The sequence below is a fragment of the Peromyscus eremicus genome, chromosome 7, assembly GCF_949786415.1.
Source record: "Peromyscus eremicus chromosome 7, PerEre_H2_v1, whole genome shotgun sequence".
Classification (NCBI taxonomy): Eukaryota; Metazoa; Chordata; class Mammalia; order Rodentia; family Cricetidae; genus Peromyscus; species Peromyscus eremicus.
In genome coordinates this window covers 84,642,304-84,666,344 of record NC_081422.1, presented here as the reverse complement: position 1 = coordinate 84,666,344, position 24,041 = coordinate 84,642,304, and the positions used below count along the sequence as shown (strand labels likewise).

Genomic DNA, 24,041 nt, shown 5'->3' with positions numbered 1-24,041 from the left:
ATACAAACAAGACTGTGTTTCAGGGTCTGTAGGAAATGTGGCCATCTTGGTGTGTCACAAGAGTCCACAGACTGCCTGCAGAGAGACAGATAAGGAACTTGGCTTTCGTTGGCAGGGCCGTGGACATGCCCTTCCAGGAGCCGTTGAAGCCAAGCACAGTGTCGATGTGTAACTACCGCATAGGCTGGAGAGGTCTGGAAAGGCTGGAGAAGCCGTCCAGCTCAGTCTGCATCTAAAGCTGAGCCCTGTATGTGTGGCTAGAGGCATCTTTGACTTTTATTCGACCAGGCCTGCTGGCTTCTGGTTCTGAATGATGTCCTAGAATGTAGGCCAGGCCACATACATTGACTGCTCTTGGAAGAGAATGGAAGATTTCAGAATGGCCATGGTGTGTCCCCATATCCCCCAACTCCATGAGGAGAGTGATGCTGAAGAATGTGGCCAAGAAATACAGCATGTGCATTCTGGGAAGAGTTTAGTAGGGCAGGAAGTGAAGCCTAGTCTGGAGGATCCGTGGGAAGGGTGCCATCATCCAACAGTACAAGGAGGGAGGAGTAAGATACTAACCTGGAATGGGCTCCCTATAACCCTGTCTGAACCTTGACAAGCCACAGTGACTCAGAAGACTTCATGCTTTTGCAGGTCCACCCCCACCCCCATTTATGACAGTATGTGACTGTGTGGCCAGTTGTCCCCGAAGCTCCCAGATCCCATTCTTTCCTGGAGTTGCTCCCACAGCCCTAACTCTGGGCACCCAATGCACCAATAAAGAGGAGGTCCAGCCTCCCTGAGGTGTAAGGGAGTGAGTGGTCCTACAGACTCCACAGCTCAGCTGTAAACAAGGCCAGAGAAGGACAGAAGAATGAGCATCCCAACTCGTTTCTGGCTTGGCTACTTATCAAAGTAGGAAGACCTATGGAGCTGATGCCTGCTAGTGGGTAAGATTACTACCTGCTACCGGCTGGAGGAAGATAATGAGAAACAGGCGATAAAGAGAAAAAATGGAGGGGTACGGAACTAGAGTGCCGCTGACAGGCCTCTTGGCAATGCTGGGTCCTGCAAGGCTCTCTCAGTTGAAAGACCACAGACACCACTGTCACATTATAGGTGCCTTTAGGGGCTTGCTTATCTCTGATGGGGCTTGTCTATCCTCCTGCAGACATGCAAACCAGGGTTAGGGTACCTACCAAGTTCACCAAGGAAGTGCTGAAGTGTCTCAGAGCATGCTCTGCTTATGAGCTGTTCTTCAGGACCCTAGCGCAGAGAACTTTATCACCCAAAAAGATTCAGCTTATGAAGTTACTACTCTTGTCCCAAACCAAGAAGAAGACTATCACTACCAATAATGGCTGCCTCCCAGCTCCTACTGTGGAGTCTTAATTGCCCAAGAAGGAACTGAAGTTCCACAGGTCCACTAGAAATGTGGACCCTCAGCTCAGTCCTTTGTTCACATTCTTGGGTTCTGGTTTCCCTGCCCCCAGCCCCAGCCCAGGCCCGCCTGGCAGCAGTGCCAGCTTCCTGCCCGCACCTGCTTAGAAACTTTGAGCCATGTTTTTTTGAGCCGGAAGATCGCACTGCGGTTCATGGAGGAGGTGATCTCCAGCACGGCATTGTAGTTGTGTAGGCAGCGGCATATGTCCGCCACAGCTACCCACTTCTCAATGGCGCTCACCCTTGCGTTGATGTCCTCATTTCGGATAATTTCTGAAGCAATCAAGTTACTGATCTTTAAGCCAATGCAATAAGACAGGGAAAAAATAAGAGGCATAAGTAGTGTAAAGATAATACATCACCATTATTTGCAGACTCAATTTCTTGTTAAAAGTCCCCAAAACAATAAACTGGAAAACTGTCAGAACAAAGGCTTAATATAAAAAGGAGACATTTTCCTATAAATCAGTGATTATCAATTAAAAACACAGTGAAGCTGAGTATGGAGGCATGCACCTGTAATCTCAGCACCTGGGAGGTAGAGGCAGGAGGATTCCCAAGTTTGAGGCCAGCCTGAGCTACACAGTAAAACTTTACCTCAATAAAATGAAATAAAAACAAACAAGTAAATATAATGACGAAGATTCATCACCAAAATCACAAGAGATCTGTGAATTATCCTGGAATTTAAGTTAATGAAAACCATGTAGGTTGTTGCACGGGGAAAAAAAGTTATCAAAAGATGTAAAAGGCTTAAGTAATGGAGAAAGAGATCATATTATCAAATGGTAATGTAAGTAGCATGTTTTCATAACTAACCCATGAGTTCAATGTAAACCAATTAAACATCCAATGGAAATTGCTTTGGAACTTAACAGAGTGATTCTAAAGTTCATCTGGGAGAATAAACAGTTATGACAAGCCCAGCTCTGAGGGAACTTCCCATCGTATTCTCTTCTGGAATAGGACACACAGTTGGTCTCACATATGCAGAAGACCAGATCTCCTTGGAATCCTGCACCCTGCCAACAATCACAATCACACAAACAAATCACATGTGAGTTAGAACTGGAGTGGCTAACAGGGTAGAAGCTGGGGCCCAAACATCAGGGAGCTGGAATGGCAAGGAGCTGGGGAGGCTAGAAATGTCCACTTTCCCTGCACATCACCTTGAATCTATAGTATTTTAAAGTAGAAAGTAAATGAAGTCATATAGTACCTAAATATATATGTATGAAAGCATCACAATGAGGCTCATTTCTTTGTATGCTAGTCAAAAATTAATTCTAAAAAAATCTTTCAAAAGGTAAAAGAAATGATGACTTGTTATTGAAAAAATAAAGGTGTTAAAGGCAACTACGTATGAACAAGTAGAACTGTACCACCAAGAAACCTTCTCTAAAGTAGTTACTATGGCATGCATGCCAAGGAGGACTGTTGAATTTTAATTGTTTTACATTTGGTTGTTTATTTTTGTGTGTATGTGTGCATGCAGGAGGGTGGGTGATAAACTCCACAGTGCATGTGAGAACAACTTGAGGGAATCGGTCCTCTCCTTCCCCCATGTGGGTTCTAGACATGGAACTCGGGTTATCAGCCTTGGCAGCAGGTTTTCCCACTGTTATTTCTTGTTGCCTGGGGTGCTGAGCTTTAGTGTGGACTAATGGAGAACTATTGAAGTTAGGGGGAATGATAACACATAAAACAGTGTGTGTGCTCTATATACTAATTAAGTCGAAGTAGTTAAATCTTTCCATATAGAAAACACTGGAACAACAACAAAAATTGTTTAAAAAGAACTTTAAAAAAAGGACAATGTTGAAAAAAGAACAGACCAGTGAGATTCTCCATGGGATGGAGAAACAAAATGAATACTTGTTAATTTATTCTACAAAAACCATCACCATTGCGCTGTGCACCAGAGATGGGCAACACAAGAAAGAAAAAAATTGGGCACCCAGCTGTGTATGTACCATGGCTGCCTTGGGTTTGTACTGGAGGCACAGGATCTTTGAGGATTAGAAAAAGTATATAATTCTCATTTACCAGATCAATAGATTAAAGGAGGGAAGAACCACATGACCATCTCAGTAGCTGTAGAATGAACGGTGAATAAAAAGTCAATGTATGAGTTGGAGAGATGAGTCAATGGTTAAAAGCATTTGCTGCCCTCTCAAAGGCCTGGATCCAGTTCCCAGCACACATGCCATGTTGCTCACAACCTGTAACTACAGTTCTAGGGGATCTGATGCCTGCCCTGGCCTCTGTGGGCACCTTCATCCATGTGGCACACATAACTATACTCAGGCATACACACAAAGACATTAAAAAGAAATAAGGAAAAATTAAAAAGAAAAAAGTCAATATGCATTCATGGTAAAAATTGTTGGCATTCACACATATACATTGAAATAAATAAAAAAATTAAAAAGAAAAAGTCAACACTCATGGTAAAAAGTTATTGGCATTCAAGAATAGAAAGGAATTTTTCTAACTTTATCTCCCCTTACATAGGTGAAGAGTAAAAGCTTTTCCTGTAAAAGCAAGAACAAGGCCCACTGTCTCCATCTCCATTCCACGTTGTCCTGGAGAGAGCTGGGGCAACGGAGGCACCAGGGTGCATGTGCAGTGGGTGGGGCAGCTTCCTTGGGCTGCATGCCTGTCTCACCCAAGTCTGGTCCTAGTGCTGGAGACCCTACCAGTGCCAGTCAACAGGACAACAGGCAAAGGGCTAGATAATAGAAAATTGAGCCATGTCAGAGATTAGGATACCCCTGTCGCAGAGGCACGCATTCTGTCTCTGAACATGGTGATGGATATGAACAGAGATGTCAAGTGTCAAACAGTCACGGGGTAGCCTCCAGAGGACTGTGTGGTTCAAAGGGGGACTTTTCTGCTGTGTCACATGGGCAGTGCCACTTAGTCTTTCAGTTTTGGGTTCTTCCTCTATAGAGTCAGTGTCATGGGTTAAATGAGATGGGTTAAAGTCATTCCCACAGTGCCCACTACGCAGTATCAATGAATACACATCCTGCTCCTGACTTGTACTTACTCCATCTTGGGTTCACAGAGTGCCAGGGCCAGGAGGCTCCTCCTTCCCCAGCACTGCAATACTGTGACTTCCTCATTTCTTCCTGGCTGACAAGGGTCCTCCTGGGTGATGTTTGTCAGGGGCTCATTTTCTTTTCCCCCCCTTGGGGTTGATATGCGATGCTGTCTGTGGCCAGGCAGCAAGGACAAGAGACATCATGTGTTCCCACCTCTGACCATAAAAGGCTCTTTACTTGTGTTGATTAAACTCAGAGAATGAAGATGCCGTGTGAAAATGCTCTCAGGGCTGGCACAAGACTAGGAGAAGACGAGTCCCATGGAGGTAGAGAAATTGCTGGGAGAGATTTTTTTTTTCAGTGCTGGAGACTCAGCTCAGGGCTTTGTATGTGCTAGGTAAGCACCTAAACAACGAGCTACATCCGCCACCCCTTGTTTTTATTTATTTATTTATTTATTTATTTATTTATTTATTTATTTATTTATTTATTTATTTATTTTGAGATAAGATATTGCTATGTAGACTTGGTTGGCCTTGAATTTGTAACCCTCTTGCCTCAGCCTCCTGAATGTTGGGGTTATAAGTGTCTGTACAGGGGTATTCTTTTCTCTCCCACATAGTCATGCTCCATCGTGCATCAATGGAAAACACATGTGCTGCCACATGTCAATCAGCAGACCCTTCGAGAACCTCAGCCTCTCAGGATCTTGGATGTGAGAGAAGCGCCCATCTCCTAGGGGTGGTGTAGGCTTTAAATGAGATTGCTATGCATACAGAGCATGGTCCTAGGCAGCTATGGGAAATATTAGATGCTACCCAGCCTTGTTCTCAGCAACTCCGGGGCCTCTAGTGTCTTCAGTGTTAACTTGTTGAGCCTTCTTATCAATCATGAAAGGTAATGTGGTGGCTAGGACATTACATCATCATGTAGATGAAACTCTTAGAAAACATTCTGGGAAGTCAGAAGGGTTTCAGTAAACGTTCATATCTGAGGGAAGTTGTCTGCCATTTCCAGACTCTGTTTGCCTGTTTCTAAGGCTGAGATGAGGTAAGAAAGTAAAAAACACAGCAAGAATATTTTGGTCTTTTCTGTCCAACCCTTCCTTCTTTCCATCCTTTCTGTTGCTGGTCTACCATGACCCTACTCTTGGGAGGAGCTCCTTGTGGTGATCACAGGCCTGAGGAAGCTCCTCAGGAGCCATTGCTGGCCGATGGCTCTGAATGGTTGTTCCAGCTGATCTTCACATGGCCCTTTCATGTTCATCCATTTAACAGGTGAAGAAACCAAGACTGAGGCGAAGCAAGCTGCCTCTGGTCACACAGCTGAAGGTGGGGTGCAGCAGAGGTGTGGTGCCAGCTCGCCCTCTACTCAGCCCCTTGGTGGACCTGCCAATGAAAAGCCTGGCAGAAAGGCACCGCCCGCACATGCATACTCACATCGTTGAAATGCTTGGTGGTTTTCATGATGTATGGCGTCCTTTCGTTTTTCTCTACCTTCATCCAGCCCTGGCCGAAGAACTCCCTGCAGGGAGGAAAGGGAAACCCAGAGCAGGTGAAATGAGCTTTGCCTTGCTCATTCAGTGTGGGGTCACTTCTTTGCTTTTTGAGATGATCATTTATAGGGGAGCAGCTCTATGCAGAGGCCCAGAGAGGAAGGAACCTTGAGCTCAAGCCCAGCTTTATGCCGCACTTTGTGTCTTGGGTCCTTTACTCATCTGTGAAATGGGAGCGTAACAGCAACACTTTCCTCATGGGACCATCATAAGCCTGAAAGGAGATGAGGTATGAGATGGCCCAGCAAAGCTGTGAAGCGGGTATGCATACCAGATTTTGCTATGGATCTTGTTTCTACATTTTAGTACTTTGTAGCAGCTGGTCTTCAGAACAGAGGTGACAGATAACCACAAAGGAGGTTTGGTGGTAGAGTGTGTGCCTATCATATGCAAGGCCCCGGGTTCAATTCTCAACACTATACAAAAAAGGTGGGGCCCAAGAGGATAAGTGAATAAAAGAACTGAAAACCAGTTCCAAGCAGTGTGTTCTGGCACAGGGAAACTAGTGGGGAAGCCATGGACTTTCCATGCTTCTAAGTGATCAGTAGAGGTGCTGGGGTAAAGTCCCACAGGTTGGTGCAGCCACGGGGAGGTGACACCTGTGAACACCTATCCTGCTCTTGCTACCGGAGAGAGGCAGGAGTAACACTGCTTCCACATCCTGGGGTTCGTAAGTCTCCGGGCCAACCCTGTCATTAGGTGAGGCTGTACTCATGCCTGTGGGGCTGTGCATGTGCCCCTGGAAGGCAAACTAAAGGATGCTCCAATGATGTGTGGCCTTAGACACGGTGATGCCAATGTTCGGAAATAATTATATAATAATTATTGGAAATTCAGAGAAATGCCTTGGTTGGGAGGATGCTTAGTTCAGGTTTAAACATAAAAAAGAGAACCACATTAACTTAGAATGCACTAAGGAGCACTACACACAAAAACAGTGTTCACAAATGCATGTTGGTTATTAGATAGAGAGAGACATAGAACTGTGATTACAGAGAATCCAGGGTAACTAAAGACAAGGCAGAGCAGACAGCAGCAGGCCTGAGGCCTCACCAAAGTCATGAGCCATCCTGAAATTTGTTCCTAGGGCTTGTACACACACACACACACACACACACACACACACACACACACACACACGTATACACATTCATGCCTGTGTGCAAATAAACATGTATTCTTTCCGTACCCCCAGAAAGAGGATTCTCCTGAAAAAGTGTGTATAAGGGGAGCAGGTGTGTGCTTACAGGTGTTAGGTAAAGAGAGAGCAGGGGAAGACCATTCTTTCCAAGCTTTGGAGAGGTTCACAGGGATGTGCTGAGGAAGGAGGAGGGAGGAGGGAGGAAGAGAGAGGAAGAAGGGAGGAGGAGGAAGGAGGAGGGAGAGGGAGAGGAGGCAGGCAGCCATACCCACTTACTCATAAGGAATCTTCTTGAAGACGAGGTGATCCAGCAGCGTCAGCTGCTCTGCTATCTCCAGGGCCGAGTGGTTTTCAAAGGGCTCAGCCTTCACGCCCTCTGCCTGAGGGAGCAAAGGCAGAGTCAGGCCAATGGTGCCTCTGGGCTTCCGACACTTTTCTGAGACCCTCCTCTCAGTTCTGGTGGGTGCTTGGGATAACAACGAGGAAGCAGGGCCCCACTGTGTATTGCACCCTTGTGTGTATGTGTGTTCTGTGCTTCTGGAGGACTCTCCCTGGAGGAGTCAGTCACCTACCCTGTGGGGAGCCCCCTCTACACATGTAGGAAGGAGCCCAAAGCCCTGCTGAAGCTGCTCAGATGGAAATAGGCTGGCTAGGATGCAAGCTTGGGTATCTGGTCCCAACTGTGATGGGCCACCTCCTCTGGGTTCTGCCTGGTCCTAGGTGGGTTCAACACATTTTTTTCCTTGAAACTCATTAGTAGGTGTGGGTTGTGGGTTCCAGGGTATGATTTGCACCTGGGGCAGTGTTCCTGTCTTGTGGACAGAAGACAGCTGTCGGCTACCATGTCCCTGACTTACGAGGTTCGCTCATAGATACAACCTTTAAGATTATCTGTCCCCTGGGCCTCCTCGACCAGGGAACACCCTTAGGAAACATTAGTCAGGGACGGGGGTACCCATAGAAGGAATTAGCTGGAAGTTAATACAGAGAGGTCTTTGGTCCGCTGGGTTTGGGAGTTGGGGGTGGGGAGGAGAGGAAAGGACAGCTGTGTTGGTGCTGGGAGGAGCCTAGGTCCACTGAGGGTCGAGTCAGATTAAAGGTCTCCTGTACATTGTGGCCAGCTGGGTCATTCCAGAGTAGAGGGAAGCCTATAAGGTAGAGATGGGCCTGCACACCATGCACGATTTCTGCTTTCTTACACTCACGCCACGGCACCCAGAAGTTCTAGCAGCTGGCTGAGTGCCCAAGTGGCCCGTCTGCGCGGATTGAAAAGGAAGTGGGGTCCACCCACACCCAGAGAACACGCCATTCCTCGAGGCTGAGTGTTCTGCTGTTCCCCTCCCCCTCCATTCCTTTTGCAGTCAGTGAGGTCTGTGTCGCTAGGCTGGTGGCAGACACTGGACATATGCAGACCTGCCGACATGATTCAGGCTCAGGGGTTTCACAGAGTGAGGACTCAGGGGACAATAGATTCTGTGTGGTAGCAGATCAGTCATGGGTGTTTCCTGGCAGAGTCACCAGGGCAGAGACCAGAAGGCCAGGTGCAGGAGTGTGGGTGTGGGGAGCACAATGCCTTTGGGGAGGATGAGTTCTTAGGCAGGCAAAGCGGGATGTGGGCATGAGGGCAGCAGGGGCTGGGTTGGAGGACAAGACTCCTGTGGTGGCATTTCTCCTGTGTGTTCTTGGGGATGGACCTTCTGAAGGTGGGCAGCTCAGCTACAGTCACTCCTGAGGGTCCTGTGGAGGTTTACTCAGAGCTGGGTCCAGGATGGCAGGGCTGTGAGGGTCACAGAAAAGCCCAGGAGGCCATGCTGGGGTGTGGTCCAGTGGTCCAGTGGCTATAGGTGCTCCATAGGGGCAGGTGACCTTTCCCTCACTTTTGATGTTGCCCAGGTCTTAAAGAAGTGGCTTTGGAAGTAGAGGTCAGAATGATAACTTCTGTCACCTTCCAGAAGGCTTGTGGGAAATAACGTGCCAAGCCAGTTTTCTCCTTCCCACTGAAGTCACTGGCCTCCATTAAGCTGGACCTGTCACTCAAAGTCTCTGGGGACCTGTCAGATGTGTACAGATATGGGGCTCAATAACCTTTTGTTCTAGAAGAGCCTCAGGCCATTTACAAAGGAAAAGGGCCCTTGTACTCATGAAGTGTAAACATGCCAGTCAGGCCCCTGCTGGCAAACAGGAGCACAGGGCATTCTCTACACTGGGGAAGTGGTGGGGAGGCTGTTCCAGTATTCTGGGCCCAGAGGATCAATCTGTAGTAAGTGATGTCGAGGTGCCACCATCTTCCCTGACCTGGCAGGTCACTGAGCTGTGTGGGCTCCAGGGATCACCGGCCAGGCGGAGTTACTCCTGGGCCAGAATGTGGATAAGGTACTGTTCTCCATGAGTCCTGAGTAATGAAAAGGGAGAGGAGCCAGGGCCTGGAGTCCGAAGCCCTTACAATGGATACTGCTAACACTCGTCAGCCTGGAGCTGAGCTGATGACACAGAACCCACCTCTGGGGAGGTCAGAGTCTGTCTTGAGCATTTCCAACCATCATCATTCAGTGGCCAGGAACTTTGGCAGGGTTCACAAAGGCATTCTGAGTATCCTAATTGAGGGCTGGAAATACACGAGGCCAGCATCCCCTTACGGCATATGGAGTGCCACCCCGAGCTCATGCTCTTTCATGGTGGACACAACTCTCCCCTGGGATCCTGTCATTTCAGGACAGGTTTGGTGAGCACATCGTGACTCCTCAGGACGGGGTGGTGTGGCGTAGGGTTTGAGTTTTTCTCTGGGGTCAGCTGGACCTGAATGTGAACACCTTGCCTAACTGCCACTTCCCACTCACACCTTTGAGTGAGTGATTTAGATCTCTGTGCCTCAGCTGCCTCATCTGTAAAATGGGGTAATGATGCAAACTTTCAGCATCATTGACGAGATGACCTCTTGTCAGATGGATCTGGAGTCTTTCAGAATCTAATGTGGTCCAGCACATAGGCACCCATCAGAGGATCCTCCCTTGAGAAGTATGACAGAGAGAAGCAGGGTGTGTAACGGAGAGGAGGAGGCACAGGGGTTGAAGAAAGGGGAAGTCGCATTTATTGGTTATATTTTGCTCCTCAATAAAGGAGCAATTTCCTAGGCCCTGGCGCTTGTCTGGAATCTTTGCCAATGTTATGAACTTACAGTGAGGCCAGTGGGGTGGGCCAACATGACTGATGTCCTTGTAAGATGGGAAATATGGACACATTGGACACAGACATACACAGAAGGAAGACGACACAGGTAAACAAGAGGAAATGGCCCCAGGACCATGGAGACATGAACTAGAGTGGTACAGCCAGAGGCTGAGGGTACACAAGGCTACCGGAAGCTCTCAGAAGCAAGCGAGCGTCCTCCTCTAGAGCTCCTGGGGGAGCATAGCCCTGCATACACCTTCAGACTTCAGGCTCCAGGACAGGGGGAGGATCACACTGCCTAGTGTGTGGCCCTTAGCTGCAAAGCCACAGGAAATGGATGCAGGTGATGACTATGCTTGGTCAGGGGGGGTCATGGAACAATGAGGGTGGGGAGGATGTTGCCTTGATGATCAGGGGAGATGGTCATCCTGCTCACCATCTGTGCGATCTCTTCCAGTGTGATCTGGTTGTCGCCTGGGTCCTCCTGGGTCAGAGTCCTAGGGAGAAGAAAGCATGTGAGCCCCAGTACACCTCTCTTATAGATCTTCCCTACCTGGCCGGTCTTCCACAACCTCTGACCCCTGCTTACTGCCGTTACCCAGAGGCCCTACTTCTCTCTGCTTCCCTTGTCCCCCTCTGCTTTACTGACTTGTTCTTGATCCTTCTGTCTGGGACAGGTCCCTTCCTTAGCCTCTGAACTTCCTGCGCACTGTTGTGTATGTATGTGCTGGGACCCAGGGCATACATGGGCAGGGACCTCTGATGTCAGGCTGGGCCTGTGGCAGGCACTTCTGTGTGCACATGGAAAGATGGGATACACACGGTGAAGTAGTGTCTGACTTGGAAGACCAGAGTGGACAGGAGATGTTTCTAGATGGGATGTCCCTCAGGCCTGGCTTGGTCAGAGGGCCCAAAGATAATGTGACACAGTAGAATGGAGGTCCAAGAACCCAAGATGGGATTGTGTTGAGTGAGAAGTGAGGGAGGATGTGGTCAAGCTAACTAGGGCAAGTCCTGAGCATTAGTGGAAAGTGAGGGGAGCCCCCGGCTCCCCAAGTCAGACCAAATCTTCAATTTCTATGATAGAACTTGTGGGCATGACATGAGAATATGGGGTGGGAAGAGTGGTAGGCTCTCAATGACAGACCAAGGGCCAGACCTGAGATATGCATAGAGAAGCAGTGAGAAGTCCTTAGGGACCGGCTGAAGGGAGTGGAACTTAAGAGATCAGCCCTGGAAGCCAACACCAGCCCAGGGAATAGACACTCTGAGAACTGGCTCTCTTGAGGGCCCACAGCCAAAGAAGTCCTGCTGGACACAGTGTTCTAAGACCCCAGGAGAACCTGGAGGGAGACACCAAGGGCCTGGGACTGCTTGTGTGCATGAGTATGCCTGTGGGCACTCCATTTATAGTTTCTCTCTGGGTCTCTTTGTCCATGTCTTCTTTCTTCTCTTCTACACACATGCATGCATGCACACAGAAAGTGTTGTAGATTAGGGAGAGCCAATAGTATCCTAGGACAGCGGTGGAGTGATGAGACCTGTACACGGGGCCTTGGGATAGGAAAGAGGCTGGAGACTTGGGTTATAAGTAGAAAGTGCCCAAGCTGCATTTGGGATAAAGTCTGGGGCAGATGCAATGATTGGGGTGTAGAAGTAGTTTGCTGGACGTAAGGAGGAGAAGCTCTCCCCAGCCTGGGCTGGAGAAGCCAGCGCGAGTGGAAAGGATGAGAGCAGAACGTGGGTGCTAGTGTGTCTATGCTATTTACCTTCTGAGAGCCTGCAGAAGTCACATGCACCATCTCGCTTGAGCCTTACTGCACCCTAGAAGCCAGCAGGGTTCATTCATTTTACAGAGGAGAAAATGAGGTTTGGCTAAGGGCCTTCCTCTGGTCAACTGAGTCACTGGCTGAGGTAGCTCAGATGTGGGACTGTCTGAACCCTGACCTCTGCTAGAAGAGGCAGGTTAGGGATCCTGCACAGCATGGGTCTGAGGACAAACAATTATAACTGAGTTTAAACCAACAGACATTCCTTGAATGCCTCTGAGCACTGTCCAATGGAACTCTCTATAGTGAGGAGATGGACTGGCCCATGTTGTTTAAGATAGAAAGCCTCTAGCCAACTGAAGCTCTGGGGACTGAGGGACAGCATTTTACTGTATTCAGTTTTAGTTCACTGAGATTTAAATAGTTGTATGTAGCTAGTACCTATCACATCGGATAGCACACGCTCAACAGGTGTTAGCAGCTATGGACATACATGGAGAAGTGGTATATGCCCCCACCCCCAACAGGGTCTCATGTAATCCGGGCTGGCTTACTGTGTAGTCAAGGATGATTCTGAACTTCACATACTTCTGTCTCCCAAGTGCTGAGATTACAGCCTGAGAGAAGGGATCACAGACACGCACTACCATAATCAGTTTATATGGTTCCAGAGATTGAAGCCAGGCCTGTGGAAGCACTCTGCCAACTGAGCTACGTCCCTAGCTACATCAAGGTCTGGTGAGGGGTGGGTGGGGAGGAGAGAGGGATAAGTACACAGAGCACCACTCCATACTCGAGTCTAGAGTAAGGGGCATGGCTCCCAGATGTCTGGGACCGACCTCTACCCTGATGTACCTCCTGCCCAGTCTGGCTACTATGGAGGTATAGGGCAGGGCCAGGTCATCTTAAGCAGGAGGACCATGCTGCTCTTACCTGATGATGTTGGCCGCTGCCTTTCGCTCCTGTGTCAGAAGCTCTGGGTCATGCATGACCTCTTCCAGGAAACTGATGACCTTGCTTTTGAGCTTACTGTTGGTTTCGAAGTCCTGTGGGAAGATGGGCCGGCAGCTCTGGCTACAGTTACCGAACTTTCCTGCAGTATTCTGAGGCCAGGCTGAAGGAGGGAGTTTCTATTTCTGCCCACGGTGCCTGCTTGCTTTCCTTATCTTGTCCCTACTTCCACACAAGGGGCTTCAAGCCTCCTAGGCACTGGGCGCTGGGACAAGACCAAGACCACCCCTTAGCTGTTGTACCCCTAAGTCAGGGAGGCCCAAGCCTGCCTGTACCCTACTTGCAGACAGGTGGCCCAACACAGGCCCCTTGTCTTCTTGACTGTCCTTGCTTCCCTTCCCTGGGAAATCTGAGCAGGGACCCCCCCCTTCCCCCAGGAAAACAGGACCCCCTTCCTCCTGTTGACCTACTACTGTTTGCCATCACTTACTGCCGCTCCAGGAACACAGTCCCACCCACCTGAGAGTGCTTGGAAACCCAGTGGCGGAGCACATTCAGCACTCGATTGGTGGCCGCTCTGCGGATCACAAACTCCTTGTCGCCATTTCTCTGGTCAGGGGGAAACCCTGGCAGTGCTGGTGGGAGAGGAAGAGAGGGACAGGAGGTGGAGCTTGCTTAGCAGACGTGGTTTGTCTGAGGGCCTTGGAAGGGAGCGCTTAGCAACTGGGTTCAGACCCAAGTGAGCGGCCATGAAGCCTCAGGGGATGCGGTTCTTCAGCACCCAACCTCTTGTCATACCTGGTCCATCTAGAAGGTTCAGGAAGCTTCCACCAACAAGATTATACAGGACACCCCAGACCAGAGCTCTCCAGGAACCCCCCCTCTAACCTTTGGTGTGGAACCGTTGCTGTGGAAGTGGGTGCCGAGGGCTCTCTCGGTTGGCGTTCTTTGCCTGGAGTAGAATTTGGCCAAGGACCAAAGGGGACTGGGGAGGGAGGATGGGACTCCAGGATGGCAGGATAGCACTGGCAGGGCCTGCAGGAAGAGCGGAATGGTGTTGGTAGCATCATGTCAAAGCGCATAGAGGGGAGGGTAAATCTAGGGGTGCATGTATGTGTGTGTGGTTGTGGATAAGTTAAGGCCACCTTTCTAGGGGTTGACAAGCAACACAGCTAAGACTATCTCATTGATGATAGGCTGTGGGAAGGGAGGGTGCAGAGCAGGCTGCATCCTAAACACACAGTAGCCTTGGCTGCAGGTCTGGATGTGCAGAGCCTAGCTGGTGCCGAGAGAAGGGCTCCATCCCAGCCTCCACGAGAGGAGGGGTCAACAGAGCAAATAACAGGAAGCAAGGCTTCATGTCCAGGGAATGAGGATAGCTCGCTGGAGTGGGGTGGGGGGGTGCTCTCCAGAGGCACTGTAGAAGGACCCACCATGGCATCCACAATGCACGTTAAACATCTGGGGAAGGGAAGGTCTCATGCCTGTGGCTGTCACCCCTGCCACAGCACCATGGAGAAGGGGAGTGAGTACCCACAAGCACAGATGTCTACGCACCTGTGGTGGCCAAGGACATCCTGCGATACTGAAACTTCTCCTTCTTTGGGGTGCTCTCGTTGGCTCCCGCGGTAGCTATGGCAAAGGCAGAGGAGGCCGAGAGGGCACTGCGGGTATTGTCCAGTTCACGACATGAGGTCATCACGACTCCGTTGTTGTAGTTAAAGAGTGGGAACTCTGTGGAGAGGAGGGAGCTGACCCTCAGCCATTCCTCAGTCCTGGCAGACATTCAGGCAGCTGGAGAACAGCCCAACCTCAAGAGTGGAAGTTCTTCCTCTATGCCCAGGGCTGAAGAGGGGTTCGGGGGATAATGGGGGGGGCTCTGTTCCCTGTAAGAGTCATGCCACAATATTCCTAGAGCTGTCCCAGGGAAGGAAGGCTCAGCCAGCCTCTTGTTGCTTAGAAGACAGGGAGCCAGCCACCTTTCTCTTTCTCTAAGACTTCCAGCCCTGTCACTTCTTGGCCTTATTGGGCCCAGGCCTGCTCGAGGAAAGCATCATTAGCCACCTGCTTTCAGGGTACTGGGAACTGACACAGCCCACTAAAATTCTGATGGTCACAATTCATATTGGCAGAGTTATGAGTACGGTGGGACCAAGATAACATTGCATGTGTGGATCTTCTACCTGAGTTGAAATTCTCCCCACCTCTCACTGGCTATGTGACCATAGGGAAGTTCCTTCAACTCTGGAGCCTTAGGGATCTCCTCTGGACAGTAAGGATATGTCCAAAGGTGGATATAAAAAGATCACAGAAGAAAGTTCAAAAAGCTATGTCAACTTGGAGACGTTTGGTATGGTAATGATGACAAATAGCCATGGAGGTCAACTCCAGAACCCTTTGGCTTCATCTTAGAGGATTCTAAAGCAACTGGCTTGCTTTAAAGACTCTGAGCTAGTCCCTTCCTTTCCCTTCCCCTCCCCTCCCCTCCCCTTCCCTTCCCATCCTGTCCCTTCCCTTCTTCCCTTCCTCCCCTCCATTCCATTCCCTTTTTTTTCTGAGATGTCTCAATTGCTGGGATTATAGTCATCACTCACACCTGGGCCTCAATGCCTGTTTCTAAAAATGGGCTCTCCTGAGATCTACTGCTGTGTCTAAGAAGCCAGGCAGGGCTGCAGCGTGCTCAGGTACCTTTGTTCTAAGCCAGGCAGCCTTGTTCCTTGTTTCTTCCCAGGCATTTAAAGTAGGAGATTCTGGGATTTGAGCTGCCCCGTGTGGGGAGCAAGAGTTTGGGAATTGCAAGCTTCCCTCCTTGGGAGGCATCACTCATAAAACTTAAGTGGCAATACCAGCATGCTTCCCCTTGATCTGACCTGTGGTCCTTTCCTCCCCTGGACATCTGCCTGCAGCTCCCCGCTGGGGAACGGTACCTGAAGAGCTTTTGCTTTTGACTGATGCTGGTGTTGATGGAGATTTGGTAGGCGATGCCTCAGTGTCACAGTCATCACTCTGGTTCTGGTCAGCATCAGAGTCTTCTTTCACAGAGACTTCAGAGCCTGAGGGAATAGAAAGACTCGCACTCTTCTCAATTATTCATTGATTGGAAAACTTACATCCATAAGTCATCAAAGAAAAGCAGAGTAATTTACAAGAGCCTGGTACCCTGGATGAAGACCGCTCAACAGCTTAGTTGCTACAGGCCTTATCAGAACCTTTTGCATGCTCATGGATGGTGTGGCTCTCCAAGATGGCGTTTTCTTTACTAGGACTTCCAAAACCTTAACGGGCATACCTAGGTTCCTGTTAGAATGCAGATTATGGGGCCTAGTGGTAGAGTGCTTGCCTAGCCAAGCATGCTTAAGGTTTTGGGTTCAATCATCAGTGGTAGGGGTGGGGAGCAGGTTGTAATACAGCTCCTGTCTACATGGAACAAGGAAGTCTTTCTTTCCTTCATTTTTTTGAGACAGGATCTCATGTAGCTTAGACTAGCCTTGAACCTGCTATGTACGTAGCTAATGACCTTGAATTTCTGATTCTCTTGCACCTACCCTCCAAGTACTGGGATTACAGGCATACACCAACCACATCAGATTTTATATAGTGCTGGGGATTGAATGTAGGGCTTTGTGCTAGGCAAGCACTCTCTCTTTTTTAATTGAAAACAGATTTTTCATACAATATATTCTGACTCAGGTCCCCCCGCCCCCCCGCAACTCCTCCCATATCCTTCCCACCTCCTTACGCACCCAAACCACACCCCTTCTTGCTCTCTCTCATTAGAAAACAGACATCTAAGTAATAATAACAACAACAAAAATAATAACAACAATAAAAACAACAAAAAGAGTAGGAAAAAACACAGGAAAAAGAGCCAATGAAAAATCATAAGAAAACATAGACTCAGCATACATATTAGAACACACAGAAATCCCATAAAAACACAAAACTGGAAAACATATAAGCTCAGACATTATGAGACAAAGAAAACTTCAAAAATGTCATTGAGTTCATTTCATGTTGGCCATCTACTCCGGGACATGGGGCCTGTCCTTAAGTGTGGTTTGTATACCCTGTGAGACTGTTGGAGAAAATTGGTTTTTCCTTTGCAAGCTGTTATTAATTGGAGATAAGCAGTATGCTTCACCTGAGCTACATCTCCAGCCCCAAGTATCTGCATTTCTTTTTTTTTTTTTTTTTTTTTTTGGTTTTTCGAGACAGGGTTTCTCTGTGTAGTTTTGCGCCTTTCCTGGGACTCACTTGGTAGCCCAGGCTGGCCTCGAACTCACAGAGATCCGCCTGGCTCTGCCTCCCGAGTGCTGGGATTAAAGGCGTGCGCCACCACCGCCCGGCAGTATCTGCATTTCTAACAAGCTTCTGGTGATGCTCATGTGGCTGAGTAATGGACCATATTGAGTAGCAAGGTGTTTCTGTTTTGGGGAAGATATCTTGGGGGAATCCTGTTTCTCATTTCTTGCTTCTGGTCTGAAATAAGTATTAGTCTCCTAATCAGGGGAGAGTCAGGGCCTATATACTCTTTGGACAGTGTGAGGTTTTGCTGAAAAAGTTTGTGTGTGTGTGTGTGTGTGTGTGTGTGTGTGTGTGTGTGTGTGTGTGTGTATGTATGTAATATGAAAGTTGACATTGAGCCGGGCGGTGGTGGTGCACGCCTTTAATCCCAGCACTCGGGAGGCAGAGCCAGGTGGATCTCTGTGAGTTCGAGGCCAGCCTGGGCTACTAAGTGAGTTCCAGGAAAGTTGCAAAGCTACACAGAGAAACCCTGTCTCGAAAAAAAAAAAAAAAAAAAAAAGAGAGAAAGTTGACATCACGTGCCCTCTTTTTTTTTTTTTTGGTTTTTCGAGACAGGGTTTCTCTGTGTAGCTTTGCGCCTTTCCTGGAACTCACTTGGTAGCCCAGGTTGGCATTGAACTCACAGAGATTCCCCTGCCTCTGCTCCCCAGTGCTGGGATTAAAGGCGTGCACCACCACCGCCTGGCACGTGCCCTCCTTAATTGTGCTTCACTTAATTTTTCTGAGACAGGGTCTCTCACTGAACCAGTAGCTCACTAAATGTCAGTTAGAATAACTATCAAGAGCGTCCGGGAGCTTCCTGGCTGCCTTCTCAGCACTAGAATTGTAGGGTTGTGCCTCGGAGCCTGGCTTTCTTTTTTCTTTTTTTTTTTTTTTTGGTTTTTCGAGACAGGGTTTCTCTGTGTAGCTTTGCGCCTTTCCTGGAACTCACTTGGTAGCCCAGGCTGGCCTCGAACTCACAGAGATCCGCCTGCCTCTGCCTCCCGAGTGCTGGGATTAAAGGCGTGCGCCACCACCACCCGGCCTGGCTTTCTAATGTAGGTGTTAGAGACTCAACACAGGTCTTCCTGCTTGTGTGGCAATCAATTTACCAACTGAGTCACCTTCTCAGAGCCTTGGAAGAGGGGACTTAACTGCTCTGAGTCTCAGTTTCCCCAACTAGAAGGTGAGTGCACTCGAGCCTGTTTATAAAACCAGCTGGAAGCCACAGGTCTCTTTAGAAGAGCCACATCCACCCAGCTCACAGAAGCACATAGACAGACTAGGGGGTCCCTGGGTCATTCAGCTCTCCAATGTGCAAGCTAGGGCCCAAGAGACTTTCCACAAGGCCCCTACAACTCCGGCTGAGGTGGTCTTAAATGCAGGCCTGGCTGGCCTCAGGATTCCTACGGCACTGCACTTCCACCCCCTCGAAACCCAGTGGACACATGAAAACCCTCAGGTGCCATGGTGTAGACACTGGGTTTAGAGCCAGAGGCATCAGATGAGTCACTGCCTGTCCCTGAGCCTCTGCTTCCTCGCCCACAAGCATCCTTTAGGACCTGGTACCAGGTGGCTTTGTAGGTCTGACTGAGGCTGCATTCCACAAAGTAGCAATGGGGTCTCACTGCAGGTTTGTGCTGGACAGAATTCTGAGCATCACACTGTTGCCTGTCTAAGATCCCATACATTATGCACATTGGATGTGCGTAATTTGAGTTCTCTGGCAAGCTGTCATCTTAGCTACCAACTTTCAGCTGTGTGAGACACACACACACACACACACACACACACACACACAAGGACAGACACAAGGACACACACAGACATACATAGACACACACACACAGACACACACACAGAGCAAGACTCTGCTGGTGGTTCCTAGCATATGGCCTGATCTGAGCTAACACAGAACCAAATGGGACCCTTCTACAATGGCCAGGAGAGGCTGTGGATGGGAAGGAAGGCCCTCGCTGCCCCAGCAGGATCTTGGGCCACTGCCACTACCTTTGGTGCTCCAGCTGTGCTGAGCTGTTCCCAGAGCCTACAATGCCTCCCTTATTCTTCAGCATTTTACACTTCATTACTTTTGTCTGCAATGTTCTTCCTTTCTGTTAGTGAACATCCAATCTAATGGGTCCATTAGTAATCCTCCAACTCTCCTGATGGTGTCCCTGATCTATCCTCTGTGCTCTTCTAGCATATTTCAGATGTAACGGGTACCAGGTGTCCACTGCTCAGTGTTCAGTCTGGTCCCCAAGCTAGACTGTGAATCCTGAGGGCAGGAGCTAATGATATGACTTGAATACAAGGATGCTGGATGCTACTGTGTGACAGGGAGAGGGGAGGCACAAACCTGAGCATTTGGACTCATCTAAAGTGTGACGATATCATGGGAGCTTATGCTGTCCTCGCCTTGGCAACCTATCCCCTCTACATGGCTACCAGTCTGCACCGCCTACATCCTGTACAACAGAGGCCTTGAAAGCCCAACCCAGCCTCTGTGCTGTGATGAGTGCTAATGGAGTGGTTCTGCTCACATAGCCACTCACTCTGCTTGCTAAGGGCTGAGGGCTCCTCAGGCTTCTCTGGAGTTGCAGTTGGAGTTAGAGCTGGGGTTGGAGTCTGGGTTGGCGTCTGGGGTGGGGTTGGGGCTGGGGTTAGGGGCTGGGTTGGGGTTGGGGTCCGGGTTGGGGTCTGGGTTGGGGTCTGGGCTGGGGTCCGGATTGGGGTCTGGGCTGGGGTCCGGATTGGGGTCTGGGTTGGGGTCTGGGCTGGGGTCCGGGTTGGGGTCTGGGTTGGGGTCTGGGCTGGGGTCCGGATTGGGGTCTGGGTTGGGGTCTGGGTTGGGGTCCGGATTGGGGTCTGGGTTGGAGTCTGGGCTGGGGTCCGGATTGGGGTCTGGGTTGGGGTCTGGGCTGGGGTCCGGATTGGGGTCTGGGTTGGGGTCTGGGCTGGGGTCCAGATTGGGGTCTGGGCAGGGGTCCGGATTGGGGTCTGGGTTGGGGTCTGGGTTGGGGTCCAGGTTGGGGTTGAGGTCAGGGTGGGGGTCTGGGTAGGAGTTGGGGTCGGGGTCGTGGTGGTGGTTGTGGTCGTCATATCGGTCTCATCTGGAGTCTTCTTGGTGAAACTGCTGGTCACACAGAGCTTGCTGGTGTCCAGTGTGGACTTGCTGAAGGGAGACATGGGTGAGTGCATGCTGGTGAAGCCATTGGAGCTGCAGCTGAATGCAGCCAGGTCCAGCGCCTTGCCACCTGTGATGATGGGGATGTTGAGGGACAGCTTCCGCCTGCGGCTTGGAGACGATGTATTGATGGACAAGGGTGGCGGTGAGGAGAACTTGCGGGTGGCACGAGGTGACTTGGGGGGCTCTCCGTACAGAAGCTTATTGTTCTGGCCGCTGGCAAACAGGAGCTCCAGTGACCTGTGGGGAGGGGAGGGGAGAGGAGAAAGAGCTGTTGCTGTAGTGTTGTCCACCTGGCCTGCTTCCTATGGGGCTCAGGGTGGCTGATGGAGGTGTCTCCCTTATGTGCATGATCCTGGACGCTGGAGGTGGGTCCCTGCACAGGGTTGTGATTAAAGGGCTTGGGGACAAACGTCTGTATCTGTAGGGTTTGAGTAGGCTGGATGTTTGGTGGTGGGGTGCTTCTATCTGATGCTGCCTCCTTCTGTGGTGTTAAGTCTCCTGACTGCGGGTCTTTGCAGAGCCTCCATCCATGCACAGGAGGCTGCTCTCACCTGCATGCTCTGCCCGTGTCCATACAGTGGTCCTAAGGGATGCTTGTGGGCGAGGAAGCAGAGGCTCAGGGACAGGCAGTGACTCATCGGATGCCTCTGGCTCTAAACCCAATGTCTACACCATGGCACCTGAGGGTTTTCACGTGTCCACTGGGTTTCGAGGGGGTGGAAGTGCAGTGCCATAGGAATCCTGAGGCCAGCCAGGCCTGCATTTAAGACCACCTCAGCCAGAGTTGTAGGGGCCTTGTGGAAAGTCTCTTGGCTTTTCTGGACCCTAGCTTGTGCATTGGAGAACTGAGCTTCAGTGACATAGGCATGAAAGATGGCCTCAAATCCAAGGTGGCTAAAGGGTTCTGTCCACTGAAGGATGTACCTTGAGCATACCGTGAAGGGCTCCCCCTCTTCAAAGCATGATGGGTATACACAGAGCAGGAGAACCTTCCTGCCTATCTCTCTCCCTTCCATCTTTCCATCTTACTATAAAGGGTGGGCCCTATGTTTCCTAAAGGGGTATAGTGAAGGAAGAACAACGGATGTCTCTTGGTTTCCCTGGCCAAGGCAGAGGAGGTAAACGAGGCTTAGTGAGCAGCAGCATGGACGGCTAGACCTCTAGGGCCCCCGGGCTTTGGGGAAGGGAGGGAGAGCAGAGTGATCCCTCCCTAGAGAATGTCGTCCTCCCAAGTAGACCTCTAACAGGTTGTACAGCTCTGGATGGTCTCTGGTTCTGCTCTTGGCACTCAGCTATAGAGCTTTGGGGTTATAGCCTTGTACCCCCATGCCCAGTCTCCTTTGGAAAAAAAAAAAACAGACTCAAAATGTACTCCTTCTGTGGTCTGGGAATGGTGTGTGCCACCACCTCCTCACTTCTGGGACAGCCTCTTCTCCACGGACCTCTTTGGCCTGGAAGATCTGTGGGTTTGGGAGGGGGTGCACGTACTAGTGGGGAATGGTGCTGATGGGATTCCCTTGAAAATATTTTTCACATTTCATTAAGTAGTTAATGTATGTATGTGAGTGTGTGCCTGTGCGTGTGTGTATGTCTGGGGATATTCAGGTCATAGAGTGAGTGTGGAAATCAGAGGACATCTTGCAGGAGTGAGCTCTCTCTTCCCACCGTGCTGGTTCCAGGAGTTGAGCTTAGATTGTCAGGCTTGGCAGCAGGTGCCTTTACCCACTAAGCCACCTTCTCAAAACCCAGGGAGTCTTGTAGATGGTGATGGCAAGGGCCATGCGTGCACCTGGCGGGGATGGCACTGATGGGTTTCTTGTAGATGGTGATGAGCTTGTCTAGGACCACCACGGCGGTGGTGAAGACACGGTAGGAGTGCAAGAAGGTGTTGAGGAAGTCGATACTCAGGAAGCGAAGGTCTGTCAGCCGCTCCAGCAGCCGCTCCACACTGGCGTACCGGATCTGCAGCACTTTGCAAGAATTCATGGTTTTGCTGAAGCGAATGTCAACATCATCACAATATAAGGAGGCATCGGACCTGTGGAGGGAGGGAGCAGGAAGAGGTGACATGTGAACAAATGTCACCATCAACACAATATAAGGAGGCATTGGGCCTGAAGGCTGAGCGGGGAGGAAGAGGTGGCACATGGCTAAGGTTGTTTGGGCCCATGGCATCTCTTCACTAGACCAGGGCTGAGGCTACCACCAGGCCACCTTGTCAAGCCCCACCTCCCAGTCAGGAAGAGTTTTACTAAGTGAGCATGGGAAACTTTAGAAGGAGAACACCAAGAAAGAGCTGTCACTCTTTTCCCCAGGATCCTAAAATCCTTCAGTATACGGCACCAACCCCCAACAGTATTGGAAAAATACAACAAACTTTAAAAAATGTGCTTCCAAATTCTCAACACACAAGAATTCTATTCACATAAAATATGCACATTTATGTTTACAGTGGCGTTGTTCATAATAGAGCAGAATGGAAACAACCCACAAATGTCTATCAGCAGATGAATGGACAAATGAAACACAGTGCGCATGAGAAGAAATGAAGCACTGACATACTACAACAAGGATAAGCCTTGAAGACATCACGCTAAGTGAAACAGGCCATGCACACTATGGTCCATTGATAGGAAAGCACAGAACAGGCAAATCACAGTAACAGGAAGTAATCTGGTGGATGTTGGGTGTTTGGTGGGTGCTTTGGGACTGACTGTTCACATGTATACCATCCCTTTCTTCGGTGAGTGGTGATGGGAGCAACTTAGAAGCAGAAGCTGGTGTCAGCTGTACAACATAGTGAATACACTGAAATCTACTGGCTTGTACTTTTAAAGTAGAGAAATTTATGTTGTATTAATTTATCTCAATTAAAAAAATAAATAGGACCAGGTGTGCTGGTACATGCTTTACTATCAGTACTTGGGAGGCAGAGTGGGGCAGATTTCTCTGAATTCAAGGCCAGCTTGGTCTACCTAGTAAGTTCTAGACCAGTCGGGGCTACACAGTGAGACCCTATCTAAAAAAAAAAAAAAAAAAAAAAAAAAAAAAAAAGGAATATGGGGTGGGAAAAAAGATAAATGGGAAATTCCAGTGTTCCAAGTGAAGAGAAACTGGGAAACCAGCTGCTGTTTTTGCCACCTCGAGGTGTCTCTGGAGTTTGGAGACTAATCTCTAGGTTTTTCACAGAAGCCTGGCCTACTGAGCAGGAAGCTGGATGTCAACTTGGGGTCCATGAAGGGTACAACTTTCAGAGAAAGATAGTGAGGGATAAATCTTGTCCTCCAGCAGAAGGGGATGGCAGGCCTTACTGATCCTGGTCTTGAAGTACAATATGCTACTGTTGTGATCTATGCTCTTCAGATTAAGAGTGGAAAGTGGTGTCACAGAGGTGATACCCCTGGGACACTCAATGGAAGAACTACGAAATCTTTCTAGAAAGATACTTTTAGACCAGATCAGGCTCTACATATTCATAGGTAAGTCCTCAGCAACAGAATGGAGA

The 24,041-nt window shown here is 49.5% G+C and overlaps 1 protein-coding gene across 2 annotated transcripts in view; it reads right to left on the bottom strand.

Annotated features, from left to right (window-relative positions):
• Rasgrf1 (Ras protein specific guanine nucleotide releasing factor 1) overlaps positions 1–24,041 on the bottom strand; it is a 106,904-nt gene that overhangs the window by 10,634 nt on the left and 72,229 nt on the right. For both annotated transcript variants that reach the window (XM_059267059.1, XM_059267058.1), the window contains 11 exons: positions 22,326–22,574; positions 20,448–20,773; positions 19,902–19,946; positions 15,990–16,115; positions 14,620–14,796; positions 13,582–13,688; positions 13,045–13,157; positions 10,779–10,839; positions 7,451–7,554; positions 5,918–6,002; positions 1,529–1,726 (listed from right to left, as the gene is read on the bottom strand). In XM_059267059.1, the coding sequence (XP_059123042.1) occupies positions 1,529–1,726; positions 5,918–6,002; positions 7,451–7,554; positions 10,779–10,839; positions 13,045–13,157; positions 13,582–13,688; positions 14,620–14,796; positions 15,990–16,115; positions 19,902–19,946; positions 20,448–20,773; positions 22,326–22,574 (1,591 nt within the window). The remainder of the gene's footprint in view (positions 1–1,528; positions 1,727–5,917; positions 6,003–7,450; positions 7,555–10,778; positions 10,840–13,044; positions 13,158–13,581; positions 13,689–14,619; positions 14,797–15,989; positions 16,116–19,901; positions 19,947–20,447; positions 20,774–22,325; positions 22,575–24,041) is intronic.